Source organism: Temnothorax americanus, unplaced genomic scaffold (assembly GCF_048541705.1).
Source record: "Temnothorax americanus isolate GAGA-0224 unplaced genomic scaffold, ASM4854170v1 Scaffold7, whole genome shotgun sequence".
In the NCBI taxonomy this organism is placed as follows: Eukaryota; Metazoa; Arthropoda; class Insecta; order Hymenoptera; family Formicidae; genus Temnothorax; species Temnothorax americanus.
The window spans coordinates 4,107,419-4,123,861 of record NW_027509792.1 but is presented as its reverse complement, the minus strand read 5'-3'; the positions used below and the strand labels follow the sequence as shown (position 1 = coordinate 4,123,861).

Here is a 16,443-nt window from a genome sequence, read left to right as displayed (position 1 = left end):
ACACGAGGTCATAATTTCCACCTTCGATAAGGCGCGCCTGCGTGGCAACGGACGCGCTCGACCTTGTTACGGGCGTTACGGCACCCGCCGCCGCGTGTAATACGATATGTCTTTAAGGGATCTGAGATACGTGCGATTCGTTCGGGGTGCTGTGCGATCGTTGGTATTAGAAATAGCTTATCGTTCGGACGAATTTATTACGATAACAGGTGACTGGGGGAGGATGCGTTGCCGGAACGGAGGCAATCGGCGGCGCTCCGCACTTACTCTGCGGATATTATCGATTTCATATCTTTCTACCCCGGGCGGATGTTATTCGCGTAAGCATACGCTTAAATAGATTTTAATCGATGAAGCGATCATGCCTAAAGCAAAACTGACCCAGCTTTAACGAGGTAATAATATCGAAGATTTTGATCAAAAATATGGCGCGTTCTACTTTCTCTCTTTTTCGAGGCAATCGTCTGTCTGTTTAATGAGCGCGATTGTTTAGTAAAAATTTGCATATTTTAAACTGCCAACTTAATTATACTCTTAACAATTAGCTCGTTATCGTTATAGAAATAATGGTTATCGTTCGATACCGCTTTACCGCGATGAATATGGCTTTCAAGGGAATCTTAAGAAAATGTTATAAAGCTGCTATTAATGTACAACGAAGAAACTTTGACCTTTAAAGTATTTTCGATCCGATGATGAACATCACGTTACGCAAAGCAGTTCAGTATATCTTACGTACTAGATTCGTAAATCTTAAGTATTCAGAAAAATGTTATTATCTCTTTATTTTTCTCTCCGTCCGCGGTAAAATCTTCCGAGAAATTAGCAGTCAGCGTGGGGTGACTTGCTCGACCAGATCCTGTCCGACTGTTGTCTAGCCAATTAATCGGTCGATAAACGAAGTCGATAAAAATAGCGTCCTACTTGCAACTTGCTTTTAAATTATGAGAAGAGCAGTTTCATCATCGTATTACGTTATAAATATATGTATTAAGTATTTGATAAATAATAGAAGTACAAATAAAATCTCAAGTTTCTATTTCGTATCCTTATATGTATCTTCGTAATTCTTATATGTATAATTTATTTTAATTGATTTTTGCACATGTATTTTATTGCACATTTAAAAAAAGACACATAATTTTTGAGACAGCTACATAAAATAGCGCACAATTTCTAACATCACTTGAAATCTATCGAAGATTTTAGCCGACTCGCGTAAATTTATCTTGGATCAGAGGGCAGGTTCCACTCTGATAATTAGCGCCGGATATCGCCGCCGCACAGGCCACCTGATATTAATTGACGCAATTATAAGCATACAACGTAATTCCGGCAATATTCGTTCTCCAGCATACGTACGAGAGATCCGTACTTTTAAGATCGCTTGCAGAAGCAGCGCGGCAGCGGCAGCAGCAATGGCAGCAATATCGGGGGCGCCCAACCTGCTCGACCGGATCCGGAGCCGCTCCTGCCGCTGCAACTGCGGCCGATTAATCGACCTTACCGGTTCCCGCGGTATATTTTTCTCACTACCACCACGCTCGCGCACAAGCCAGATATTATATTCTGCCGGATACACACTTCGGCCGACGTAATTTAAATCGCAAACCTCCGCCCATGCGAATTCTTATTCAGCAGATGTCGCGTCTAACGCCGAGATAATGAAAATGGACTCGATAAAAAAAGAGGGGAAAAAAGAACGTCATCTCTAATGAAATTATATACATAGACCAGACTTGAAAGATCAGCAAGTCGACCGCGCATAACTATTTTCCGTGTAAGTAAGCGGTTTATCGACATTTCATTTAATCTTCCGTGAGAAATCGTAACTCGCGCGCCTGGTTTAGGGTCGCTCCCATAAACGTTAGTGAAAATTAACTGAGCTTTAATTCATTCTCCGTTTCTCATCAGAGACAAAACTAGAAAGAGATAGCGAATTGATTAAACCTCGGTCAAGTCCACGTAATTTTTATGGAGTACGACCCTTAGATGTGCGAAGCAGTTAAAACATAAATTTAACACTGGACACTTTGAACCTAATACATTTTTCTTTATAATTATAAATTTCTCGATAAAATTCTATTGCTAGAGAAAACTTGATTTGAGATGCAATTAATTAAGAGTTGCAGTTACTTGACATTTGATATGAAACATCCTGATTTAATGAAATTTCGATTCAATCGGAGAAAATGGAGCGTCGAGCCGTTTAATCTTGTGAGCCTCTTTATTATTATATTAAATTTCAATTCATTTCGAAAAATTTGAAATCCAAAATTTGAAGTTACTTTATTGACACAATCATTTACGTCTGTTACTTATTTTTAAGATGATATATTCGTAAACCTTATTGTACACTTTAGTTCCGCTATTTACAGAACTTTATGTAGGTCATTGTATTAAGTATTTACAAACCTTCGAATTTATCGAACATATATATATGTATAACGGCAATATGCAAGTACATTCAAATGTACATGAAATTACACAATCGACTGAAATATTAGCATGTTCGATTTTCACGAAGTATTAATAAAGTATCGGATTCAATTCTAGTTTCTTGAGCTTTTATTATTACTCGCAAGATATTTGCACTTCTGTTACAAATTAATCATTAAGAATTACATTTCTTTTATTTCTGATAAAATTAAAAGAATTAAATTTTTACTGAAACTAAAAACATTTACAATTAGTCGCTTCAAGAAGCACATATATATTATTAGACGCGTTAGTAACTAAGGACATGCAAAGATAAAAATTGTTCTTCATTATGCTTGCGCGCATTAATCGTGTAAATCGTGCGTGTGTAAAATGCTAAAAATTCAACTAATCTCCTTTAGCTCCGAAATCCATCGCTCTGTGGTTCAATCATCAGGCTCGCCGTATACGAAAGCGTGAATCAATTAAGCCTCTCGCGTATACGTATAAAATTAATAGAAGCGACCCAATGTTAGAAAGATGATATAAATAATCGAATTCTCATAAATAACACATCGATTACTAATGCGCGCTTAATTCGCTATAGAAATGTCGTGAATGTACTTCGCTGTACAAATCGCTGCAAATTAATATCGTCATCGGTGCCAAAATAATAACGAGAACGAGCATATGATACTGAAATTTTAGCGAATTCCGAACCGCAACGAGAAACCACCGGTTGGTTTACGAAATCAATACGATCGTCGGCGTTGTCGGCCAATATAGGGACGATTGAACCTCGTTGTGCATCAGCAAAAGCTGAGTATAATTTCGAGACCTGTCGCTCTGTACTATCATTGTGGTAATCATCACATATCGTCCATCTTCCTTCTATTTGCTAACTATCCGCGAGACCATATCGCCGCGATAATTGGCCTGAATAATGGCGTTACATCATTGTAAATATTAAACCGGTGTTTTGAAGCATTTCTCGCGTGTAGCGGAACACCTCAAAGATAAATGCGTATTTACTCATAATCATACACGTCGCTCTATTGCCTCATTTTTTTAAACAAACTTGATTAACATCCGATTGAAATTTTTCAAACAGTCACGCTTATTTTATGAAAATTAATGTAAAGATATTTAAAAAAAGAAGATTTTGTGATGTTTAAATATATATAGCAAATCGTGTGCAGTCAGCATGTTCTACCGTGCGGCATGAAAAATTCAACCGCATTTCGGAGCTGAGCTTTAAAGCACTTTTACCGAAATCTTGCCTTATCCATATGGTAATGTTCACTCTACGACGAGATAGCAAATTCGGAGCTGCATTTCCAGCTGCACATGCGCGAATAGAGATCTACGTTAACACCAATCAGATATCCAGATGCGCTTAATTGGCAATTGTTGCGACCTTAGGATGTATGGTTGGTTTGTCGATTAAAGGATAACTATCTGTAACGACGTATTAGCCTATGCCAGGTGGCCGGCACGCTGAGGAAAATGCGACAAATATTTGCCTCTGGTATAAAGCCACAACCGCAAGAATATGCTATAACAAAACTGAAAAATATATCTTGAAAATATCGTTAGAAATTGTATTTATATTTTACTAATTTATCTATCTTAATTCTTTTGCTTTTTTCTTTACTTTTATATTTATATACTTATGTATATGCGTAGCTTTAATCTTTTGTATTTCGTACGTATTTTGTACGTTTTATTTTCTTTATTACTTTTTGGTAATAATATTATCCAGAAGATGGAGGGTTTCGGTGAATAGCCAACTAGATGAACGATGGTGACAACTTCTTATTTACAAAATGTTAACGCACGTCAGTGTTATCGGGGTAGGAACTTTTATACGGAAGAGATCCTCGAATACTACACCTGCGCGTCAAGTAAAGTTTGTTGCATTAAGCATGAAAAATTATAATGCCAGAAAACTTTGACGCCAGACAGAAGTGAAGTGAACCCTGATTATATTAAAACTCCCCGCCGAATTTTTTGAATAATGAATCGTCGCTGGTGTTCAATTAAAAAAAAAATGATAAAAACTCGCAAAACTTTTGTAATTATAGAATGTCGCCGTTTTGATCGTAATAAACCGATTGCAATTAGCAATTTTAACTGATTGCAATTATCCGATATTTTCCGAGAAATATCTTACCAATTTCGTGTTTTATTGCGTCAGCGTATAACGCAGTTGTTTGATATAGCGCTAGAATTCTGGTCTTCGTGCCATAATTTGAGAACATTTCCGATGTAAGGGTCCAACGTAAAAGCCGGACAAAGGAGAAAGGATCTTTTGGCAGCAAAGGTACGAGAGGAGCCGTGAAGACTTGTTCGATGTGGTGGAACAATACATCGCGAGAAATTAATTAACTCTCGCGTTGTCCGCTCCGCTACAAACAGCCATAATTAATTTTAATTACAAGAGTCAAGAAACGAACATTGTATCATAAACCGTTACGATTAATTACAATTCGCTACAGTTAACAGAGAGTATAATACTACGGCGTATTTTAATCGACTAAAAATCGCGAAAATTAATATTCAGCTTTTCGCGGGACGATAATGCATGGCAGGTAAACAAATAAGAAAAAGATGATCGCGAAAATAAAAAGGAAATTAATGTTTTCTGGATAATATGTATTTAATGTATTTGCTATCAGTGTAAATATGTTTATCGATTAAGCAAAGTGTGTTTGTGCCGCAGTGTAATGATATTTAATATTAAATATTTAATATTATGATAACACGAGAGAGAGAGAGAGAGAGAGAGAGAGAGAGAGAGAGAGAGAGAGAGAGAGATAATGACGAGCCCGACGTCTACGACATATAACATTTGATTCTACATTGTAACGTAAGAACATTCTTCTTAAGCACCGAGGTCGGCCTTGCTCATTAATATCAGTTGAATTTTACAAATGCGATCTCAGCGTCGAGAATGTATAACAAGCCCAAAGTTTGCGCAGCAGAGAATTTCACCCTTCCGGATACATAATTTATGCGGGTACTCGGCTTTCTCCGTTGCCAGACTTGGACATTTTATGCTTCAAAGGGCATAAAAATGGCGACGATTTAAAAAATTCCCATCGTGTTCTGACGTCCGCAATTTTGTATGTCGAAGTTGAGATTGTCATTTTTAGAAAAATCGCGTACGAGACACAGGTACATATCTCGGAAGAAGGTTATGCGGCAATATTTGTAACTTGAATACTAAAAAAGTAGTATATTGCAACGGAGGAACTTATACTAACAACAAGAATAACAGCGGAGAACATGGCAAACAGATTTTCCCGGAGGGACGCCGTGGAAAGAAATACGTCTGGATACCAAAACTCTCTTTCAAAAGATATTCGATGCGATACATCCGCGGTAAATATGAATTCAGGGGGTGACGTAAAATATAATAAATAAATAAATGAATACATATATTTTCCGATCTTGCGATTATAGCGATGACCTATCAAGAAATTAAATCGTGGACATCGCGTCATAATCAAGATAGTCTTAACACAAGGCCATTAATCCTCTAACCAGAAACGTGTGCTAGTTGTTTCGGTAAACTCTCCCCCTCCCCTTTCTCTCCCTCAGTTGGCTCTGTAACTAGACAAACGGCGTAATGATAACATCGCGCGCGGTTACCGGCCTTTATTGCAATACGTAGTAAATCACACACGGCCTAACTAACAGTGGATTGTCTTTACACGCGATGCGATTACGCTGCAAATTTCGTTCTTCGCTATACGGTCTCCGGTCGCTCGGTTTTCGTACCGCGAAAAACCAGGTGCAGGGACGATGAGCGTAAAATGTAAAAAAAAAAAAAGGAGTGAGCGTTCGATAACTCGGACGGTGCGCGCGAAAGCTGCAAAAATATCGAAAACGTAATCCGACGGGGTTTCCCCGAAGCTCTCTGATATACGTTCGCGAGAACGGCGGCCGCGAACGAGCCTCGTAAAAGCTTGTGTGTTTACTGTCGACGAGGTTGCGCGCGGATTCGGTCTCCCGGCACGAAGTAATCGTGTAATCAGCGGGCGCGGCTTTATCTATTCTGGCATATCGGCATTTGGTCGGTGCGGCGGTTGGTTAGTGGTAGGATTCGCGGTGTTCGAGTCGAGGGCCGCAAAACGGGCAAACGATAACATCCTACGGACATCGGGGGGGCACAACGGGGTTGTAACGCGGGCGCGCGGGTCTTTATCGCGACGATAAATCAGCGCTCCGTCAATAATACGGGGCAGGCCTTTCGCGTAAGACGTCGGGTGCCGTGCACGTTAACACGCGCCACACGGACAAACGGACACACGCGGGACGTGCGCTAGGCCAGTTAGGTCGGGTATGTAATAGCGGGGCCATAATTCCCTCCGAAATTAGTAACGGTTAGGCCTACAAACGGCCGCTAGGCAAGCGAACGCCTGCCGGACGAGCCAGTCGTGACATTAATCGCGTCTGTAAATTTCACGAAAGCACGGCCGGGCATAGCTGCGCACTTGGAAACTCGCGGTGAGCTTCATCCTGGCGGGGGAGGGGGGGGTTATGAACGGGGGGAGGACATGGCGCGATCCGAACAAACGGCATTAGCGTTCGTCCAGCCGAGCGGATTCGATCATCGAAGAAAATCGATACTCGTGAAACGACGGCTGCCGTCGACACCGTCCACTGTTGATTCTGGCCGTGACGACGTAATTCTACACGGATATCGATTCAAAAAGAAGGTCGAGAAAGTCAGGGATTATACTTAGATGGACATAAAACATTCACAATCAGTTAATTTAGGTCCATAAATCAGTCTTGATCAAAAAGTGAGGGCAACCATTTATTTCAAGTCAGATATTTATGTATATCAGCTTTCTAAGATTATAAAGATATGCTACGTGTCTATTTTCCATCTCGACGTTAATTGAAATTTTTCTAACACAGGATCATGTATTCGCGCACCAAGATTTACCTTGAAATATAGAAATGTCTGTCTATTTCGAATTTTCTAAATTAGAATTAAGCCTTACGTATCTCCTACATCACGGTTGTGGCTTATACAGAGGCAAATATTTGTACCGATATAGGCAATACCTTGCAATAATCTTGAGAAAACTTAAAACAATATAAAACAAAAATAGTAGATTTATCGAGCTTGCGAAAAAGCCTGATTGAAAAACCATCTGTTCAACAATATTGCACTTGCACAACCAATGCAGTATACTAAAACAAACTCCACTAGTTTAAATATTTATCGTTATGGAACGTTTCGAAACAACTCTGAATAAACTTAACATAAAAGAAATTTGTAAAATGTAGATCTTTTAAAAGAAAGTTATTTTACAAAGTCGTACGATATATCAGCTGCGCAAACAATAGCATGCTAAAAGTTCGCAGCACGAAAATTACCAAGTTACGTTCGTTGAAGTAAATTCAACTGATTATGAGGGCATTATAGATGATCGTCCTAACTGACGTCGCGATATATAACATTGACTATATCTATAGCGAAAGTAATTATCGTAGTATTACAGAAGTCTACGGACAATGTGCTGTATGTCAAAGTTTCGAAAGTTTATTCAACGGGGATCCTGAGAGAAGCGTTAATTGTATAGTTAGCAAGAAAATGTACGTTTCAATTGGCTTTTAACTTCCACGAATGGATATAGGTGAATGCACTTTATCGCTCGGTTACGGTTTCCACTATTCGGTTTACGTTAATTGGAAGGTATCATGTAAAAATAAGTTAAACCGTGAAATTTGAAAAAAAGTGAGTTGCTGGGTCGGCAATATGAAACTAATGAAACTTTACATTAAAAAAAGAGGTGATTAAAGTCAAATTCAATATCGCACGCCATTCAAGAAAAATTATTTCTTAAAATATTTCTTCAAAATTTTAAATCTGATTTATTTGGAATTGCACTAGTTGATGGGCTAAATCACTTTTACATAATAAAGTACGTTCGATAAAGCTGTACGATTCGAAAGGATAAGTTGATCATTGGCACATTGGTGGAAATAGCTAATAAATATGCCACCGCAGTCAAAATAGAATGTAAAAAGATTAAAAAAAAAAAAAAAAAAAAACCGCTTTATCATTTAATGCAAGGGCGCTCGTCAATTTTACTTGCGCGACCATCACGGACGGGTGACTCGGCGAAGCTTTTCGCGTCATCCCACACCGTACCGCACAAAATTTCCTATGGAAATTATTGTCGATAACGCCCTGACGTTTAACAACTGAAACGCGCGGTATTACGAGCGGCTCATACACGTTTCATCGGGCATAAGCCACCGTAGCTTTGAACAAAAGCGCAACAATCAAGGGACATACTGTCCTAACAGAGAATAAATCAAAAAATTATTTATAGAGTTTCATGCTCCATAGTGTTCTATAGTACAGGTGCTAAATAGAATGTCAAATTAAATAACAAATTTTATCTGGTGTTGAAGTTATGAAGAGAGAGAAAGAGAGAATAATATAAAGTATTTAAAACTGTGTTATATTTTTAAGTTAATTTCGTTACATGAAATTAACTTTCTCAAGTTGCTGATTTCAACATCTTTGTTAGTTATAAAATTTTAATAGAAATTTAACGACTTCATTTTCTTCTTTTTATGCTGCTTATAATACTCGTTATTTATATCAATCTTTAAAAAGAAATTGATAATTTCATGGAAATAAAATTATCGTCTCGAGATACATGTATCTACTTGCTTCATATTTTCTGTGAAATTTTATATTTCATATATAAGGGCAGTAAATTAGGGCTGACATCTAAGCGGACACCGGCCTTAACGCGTCCCCGGGTCGGACGCGCCGCCGTTGTCAACCGGCTTTATCGCGAAGGTGCAATTTATTGTGGAAATTATTCCGCGTCGCACGCACGCACGGAGACTGACAATTACATTCTTCTACCGTCTGGCCATGAGATGTCCCTTCGACCACCGCACTCGTGTTCGCGGAATGTATCCTTCGTCGTGTTCGCTTTGCTCCGCTCGTGGATCCGAGAAGCGTAATACTATATATGTATAGCCATCGAGATACATGCGTGACATCGATCCGCGAGAAGGAGCAAGAGAACGGTCCAACGGGACGGTGAGGGGGGAGAAAAAAAGTGCCGATGTGCGAAAGAAGGAAACGGCACACGCACGGAAAGGGGGATAAATTGTACAAGCGACGCGGATTTATTCGAGCACGATACGTTACCGTGATACGTGATGCGACTTGGCGTGAATCGACGAGCTCGCGATACTTTTGAACGACGACGCCACTTTCGTTCGACAGACAATGCGTATTCTCGCGATTTGACGAGAGAATCAGCGGTGGCGGTGGTCGAAAATCACCGGGAAGAGAAAAGAAAGGGGAGACGCAAGAGAAAAAGAGAGAGACTTTCTCACAGTACGATGAGCTCGCTCTAATTCGTCGATGGTAGTTATCAAGCTGGCTGGTTCCTGACAGTTTACGTGAATACGCGACGAATTTAAAAATAAAACCGCGCCACGATAAATTCTATATCTGCGTTCCGACGCTATGCCGTATAAGCGACTGACATATTCCACTGCAGTTGATATCGTTTTTTCGATCTCCTCCATTGTCTACAATTCAAAGAGTATCCATATAATATAGAGATTATTTTCACTTCGCATTGTATTTCAGTGATAGATTCTTTACCCAAATTAGGATAGATTATCTTTGAAAGAAAATACATATTCAAAGAGATCTCATCGTTTACCACAATTTTTCAATCTTCTCCATTGTTATATATCTTTATGATAGAGATTCAAATTAAATTGATGTTAGAGTGATGTTTACATCAATTGAACGTGATTTTAATTCCAGTGAGAGTTTTATGAGAAAATACCTCATCAACATTTAACTTGATGCGAAATGTTACGAGTTCGATATTGATCGTATTTTTTTCTGCTTTCAGGCGATTTTTCACTGCACATATATCCGGTGGAACTCGAGGACGATGGCACGTATCAATGTCAGGCTTCGCCGACAAACGACGGACAGCCGGCTTTACGATCGAGATTTGCTAAGCTAAGCGTGCTAGTGCCACCGCAGAAGCCGAAGATCCTGCAAGGCGACTTCCTCGTCACCACCGAAGATCGCGAGCTGGTGATCGAATGCATAAGCAGCGCCGGAAAACCGCCGGCAGAGGCAAGTACCCTTTCCCTTTTCCGTATTTTCTGGGATTTTTGTTAACGAATATATATATAATATATTCGGTCTTTGAGAGAGAGAGCCTAACACACACACACACACACACATATCTATATATGTATATATACATATGTTTATGTCTGTATATATCGATAGGATTATCTGAGATTAGACCGGATTAATAGTCGTGAAAGCAACCTCCGGCAATTGCATCTGGAAACTTCACGGATATCCCTTGGCAATGGGCAGTACGCTGCCTCGAAGATTACGCTCGATTGATTTTACGTTTAGGCGTATATCTTCTCGTCGTTTTGTTTCCGAAAACGGCTCTTTGTTGCGATAGATTATCCATCGCGATTCTAAACGAAAAATAAATATTTAAAAAACTCGATTTATATATGTTTCTGATGAATATATCAACATAATATATGCGTGGGAAATATATTCTATATAATTCTTTGTACTATATCTAATAATATATCTAGAGCTATATGATATATATATATATATATATATATATATATATATATTACATTATATGTAATAATATATCTTAACGTGGCTCTATATATATAAACTGAGTTATAGTCGCGGATCGGTCATAAAACAGGATGAACATATCCACATATCAAATTTCCTTGTTCGTGGCGGATTGCTACGCAGAAATACAAGGTACGAACTATTTTCTCACGATTAATTTTTATCAAATTTTATGTCAAATCGATGGAGCGTGATTCGAAGCTCTTTTGTCGCGTGAAGCTAGACAAATTGCTGAATGGCCGGATATTGCTCGATGTCAAATTAGATCCATTGGAGGGCTTTCGTGTCAGACGGATCTTAACTGCTGGAATAGATAACGTGAAGGAATACGGTCCGCATTATTACTCCTAACTGATTGATTGAACTAAAAGCGAGAATCCAAGCGCGACACCCTTAGTAGTATCGAATCTGCCCTGAAAATCTGGCCGGGGCCGAAGCTAAGGGCTGCATTTCTTGCCGCGAAGTCCACTCAGCCGAACGCGTGGTTCCGCGCAACAAAAACAACTTCGAACCACGCTCGGTGAGCCTGAGATTTATGTGGGTTACCTATGTCCCTATACATCTAGCCTGTCAGTTAATACTGATTGCTCTTGCACAATTCCACCTCTTGAACTTATAAACGTATAAAATACACACGTTTGACACGTAATACGCGAATCGATATAACGAGTTCGAGAAACAAAACAGTTTGAAAAAAAAGAAAGAACAATAAACTCATGGATTTTGCATTCTATTGTATGTACAAGCTATATACTGATGGTATAAATTAGTGTCATTAGCAGTTATTATATGTATATTTTTACACTCAGATATCGCGCAACAATAGCTCGATAATACGCGTGCATTTTTTATATTAAGGCAAATATTTTTACCGTAATAATCGCGATAACATAATATGGTACACTATTATACAATTATTCTTGCATAAAATATCATTAAAAAGGATGGATAAATCGATTTTGCTATATTACACTCAATCCAAAGTGACTGCTTTACGAGACACACGTAATACCAGGAAAAAATTCTCGTTAGCTTCATGAGCTTGCGAGATGTATTTCCATAATATTCGTGACAAAAAGAAGTTTATCCGTATACAAAAGAGCTTAAACTTAATAACTGCTCTGGAGATAAGGGTTTTCTATTACGCTAATGTACCGCCTACGGATTTCATACGGCGGCGCGCTTTATTTTCATTCATTACATAGCAGAAGTTCGGCTATGTGGGCCCTAACAACATCGGAAGTTATCACGGCTGCATAACTTATTTCCATTACGATTGCACGCTAAGAAGTTTTTCGCAAGACAATACGTACAGGGTGCTCCAAATCTACTCATTCGACCGTCTTTCACGTAGAAATTTATTGACTCATCTGGAATTGATTAATTTATTTAACAAAATCGTAAACAAACAATAATCACGGTAACAAGTGGTTGAAATGTTAAATTAAAAGTATGCACAAAATTTTTAAATAATTTCCGAAGGTATTTACAAGTTACTTGCAAGAAAAAAAGTTTCTTACGCATAAAACAATATTTTATACTTAAAACTCAAAGTATTCATTTTTTATGTAAATCTCATAGCCATATCTTTTGCTTGTTGAACCTAGGAAATAAATAAGATAATTTATTATCACGATCAAGAAATTAATTAAAAGTTACGAAACGTATATTCAATGCATTTTGTAAATATCGACATATGCCAAGAACGCAGATCTGTCCAACATGAATTTTACCCTCAGATAAATATGATCGCGACGTTGTCACTGTCGTTAATATTAAATTCAGCCTAGCAGGAGCAGCCAGTTAATCGGCAACTGGCGAAGAATTTAATGAAATTTGTTTCTCGATCGCTCGCAAACACATGCTTTTTAATTAAAATTATGCAAATCCGACGATTAATAGCCCGATTGGGGAGTCGACGTATCGACTCGCGCGAGTAATGATCACGGAATATTTAAATAGGAAAAAATATCCATTTTGAATGTATTCCTGCGGCATACAAAAAGAATACATTAAATCATAGAGTGACTAAAATGGTCGACTGCAATCTGATGGAAAATTGAACCACATAATCCTACGGAAGTTCCATAATTTTGGTGGAATATTAATGGTCAAAATAAATGGCATCGCTAGTCAGAGAAATAATTTAATATGACTTTCGTAACGTTGGCTATATTGTGTACGTTGCATATTGTATATCGTGGATTGCGTAAATTTTTCTTGAAAATTTGGTTCGCAATTCGTGATGCGTCAAATCGTAATCGTGTAAATTCGTGAAAAGTATCATATTTTATGAGAGCTTGATTTTCGCATTATTCATTACCGCGAAACCACATTTTGCGTGCCCATTAATTAAATCGATATTCTCCGGCGTTACAAATATTATTGCGGAAATAGGCTGTGCACAACATCTGAATTTCATTATACGGCAAAATTCTCATCCGACCATTATTTCAATCGTTTTATGAAAAGTTTTATAAGATGCGCTTAATGGCCACACGCATACACACACATCTACAGATATCGAAATGCCCGAATGAAAAAAGCATGATGAAAAAAACGGTGTACTAATAGAAAATAATAAAATACATGAATAATGAAACATTTTTTTAAATATCTGTTTTCTCCATAAAATATCAATCATTTTTACAACGCTGAACAAACCATTACATTTTTGAGCAAAATAATGATTAGTTAATGCCAATGTCTATACTTTTAATACTTGTTCAATATACACTGTTACGTAAAATTTACAAACATTTGTTTAAATTGTTCGTTCATGTCTAAATTTTACTCTTATAGCTTTTAGCTTCGTTAAAATTGCTCATTTACAAAACTGAAAAATTAATTTCTCGACAATAGTACTTTTCACGAATTTTCGTTAATTGCGTTATTATTGCGCTCGGGTCTGTTCAGTTAAACAACAGACTACCTTCATAATCGATCATTGACGTGACTCAACGTTATCCGCTCACAGGGCGGAAAAATGGAGCGAAAGCTACTCGCAAAATTCCGATGCATTGTTGGGATCAGTGAAAGCGTTAGTGCAAGAGGGAAAGAGTGGAGCGCTAATCACGCGATATCGTGCGTAAAGTTCGTGCGGTTTCATTGTTAGACCGCTGTTCTACGCGTACCACGTGCTGCGGCATTATCAGAGTATAATATGAAAAGTAAAATGGATAAGGTCATAAAATAAATGGAAATCAGCAATAGAAATACACGATACGTTTCGATTTTCGACATATTCACAGTCTACAGACGTTTCTAATAGACACTTATCGCAAGAGCCAAATTTTTTTACATTAAATGTCTATCGTGAAAATACGAAATTTTTTGGCGGCGAGTTCGGATTGGCGAAAATCTGTTATCGGTTTATGAGCTACCGTAGACGAACGGTTACATCCACAGCAATGCATTTTTATATTTGATTTTTATTCGCTCTTGCTTTACTTGTCGTTGGAAATATTTTAATGATTGCATCAAGCTAAATGAATGCCGCGTTATCGAAATTTGCACAAGTTTCTTGCTGAAAACCTGTTTATAATTTTTTTAAACGGCATATCTCAAAAGCAACAGAAATAAATCTTTAATCGTGTATATCCTAATACTTGTTTACCATATCCGAAAATGCCGGGATAACATCTCCAATAAAATCTAATTTATACGTTAATTTATATCATATCAAATTGTATTAAAATGTATTGCATCTACGTTATACTATAATAAAAAAAATTAGAATATATTAAATATCTTTCAAGGAAATCTTTTAAAAAAAATAGAGAATGACCATATAAATACATCGCGCCAAAAGAAAGTTATAGTATTAAGACGGGTTAATTAAATATTCGATAGACTGCACTCTTAGATTTCACTTGTTCTTGACTTTGCATTCCGTTTGCTATGCCTCGCGCATCGGAAAATTTATGGGGATGAATAAAACAGAAGGATTTTCCGAAATAATTTTCACGAAGTCGCGGGTAAATGCGAAATTGTCTTCGTCGCGTATAATCTTGAGATTAATATTAAACAGCGTCTAATAATTGTTCCCAAACACGTAACGTCTACTTGCCACGACTCTCACGCAATTGTTTGAATCATTGTACTTCGTACACTTTCACCCCGATGATATATCTCTCACCTCCTATCTCGCCTTCTTCGTCTCCTCGACAACGCTAAAGTTTTAAGACTTCCTATCGTATTGCCGCCAAAACTCGCGAGATACCGCAAGTTTCCCTTAAGGCAGAATTGTAATATTGCTTTTATTTTACCAAGTATTATCCTCCTCTATTTATATTGCATTGTACGAGAAGTATTCAGCAAACGTACGAAATATACGCATATACTTATCCATATCGACGTTTTAAACTGCGAACGACAACAATTTGCCATAACTACGACGATTAATTCAACTTGAGAAATCTCGGGAAGCTCTGCGCACGATAAAATTGAAGGAAACATTTAATAAATGCAGATCTCTCGATTTTACGACTTAATGTACAAGCCATCTGATCTCATTCCCTTTACGATGCCCGGTCGGGTGACGCTAGCTCCAAGCCGCCGATATTGCTGAATCTATCGCGGCCTTATCGGCCTTCATTAGGCGAGCGAATCGTACGGAAGAGAAAAAGCGAACGACAGAGAGAGAGAGAGAGAGAGAGAGAGAGAGAGAGAGAGAAGGAGAGGAACGGTGCAATTCCGCTAGAAATTCAGAGTCACCACAGTCGAATGCTTCGCAGCTCTCGCGATAATCCGATTTCGCTTCTCTCTTCTTTCCTCGATCCGCTGTCGGGCGCGCACCCTCTCTCGCGCGTCCCTCCGTTTGCCTTTCAACTGATAACTAGTAATTAAACAGCTCCAACAACGGAATAGAGCATTTACTCGCGCAATTCCCGTCCCTACCTCCACTTTTCTTCACCTTCTCTCTCTCTCCCCCCCTCTCTCTCTCTCTCTTTTTGCTTCTCTCTTTCTCTCTACTACTACTACTACCATTACTATTACTACCACTACTACTAGTGCCTTCTCTTCACCTGGCCGCACCGCGCTTATTCCACATTCCATAACTCCACTTTCAGAGCTATTGTCCATCGTGCGAATGGTCCGTGCGAGGATGATAGGGGGGGATGGGGAGCGCGTGGATGCCCACGGGAAATTATTAGTTGTGAATCTATTCATCTTACCAGAGAAAACCGCTACGGGATATCCTGATACGATTCTCAATATGCTTCGTAATAAAGCTGGACGCGCGCGCGCCTCGAAATCTCTAGCCTATGAGGGCAACCAGCTGCGCGTGTATTTCTGCCATTCTCGGCCAGAAAATGCGAAATACACGT

The 16,443-nt window shown here is 38.5% G+C and overlaps 1 protein-coding gene across 3 annotated transcripts in view; it reads left to right on the top strand.

The window, feature by feature from the left end:
* LOC143906347 (irregular chiasm C-roughest protein) overlaps positions 1-16,443 on the top strand; it is a 124,671-nt gene that overhangs the window by 84,329 nt on the left and 23,899 nt on the right. For all 3 annotated transcript variants that reach the window (XM_077422401.1, XM_077422402.1, XM_077422400.1), the window contains exon 3: positions 10,338-10,570. In XM_077422401.1, the coding sequence (XP_077278527.1) occupies positions 10,338-10,570 (233 nt within the window). The remainder of the gene's footprint in view (positions 1-10,337; positions 10,571-16,443) is intronic.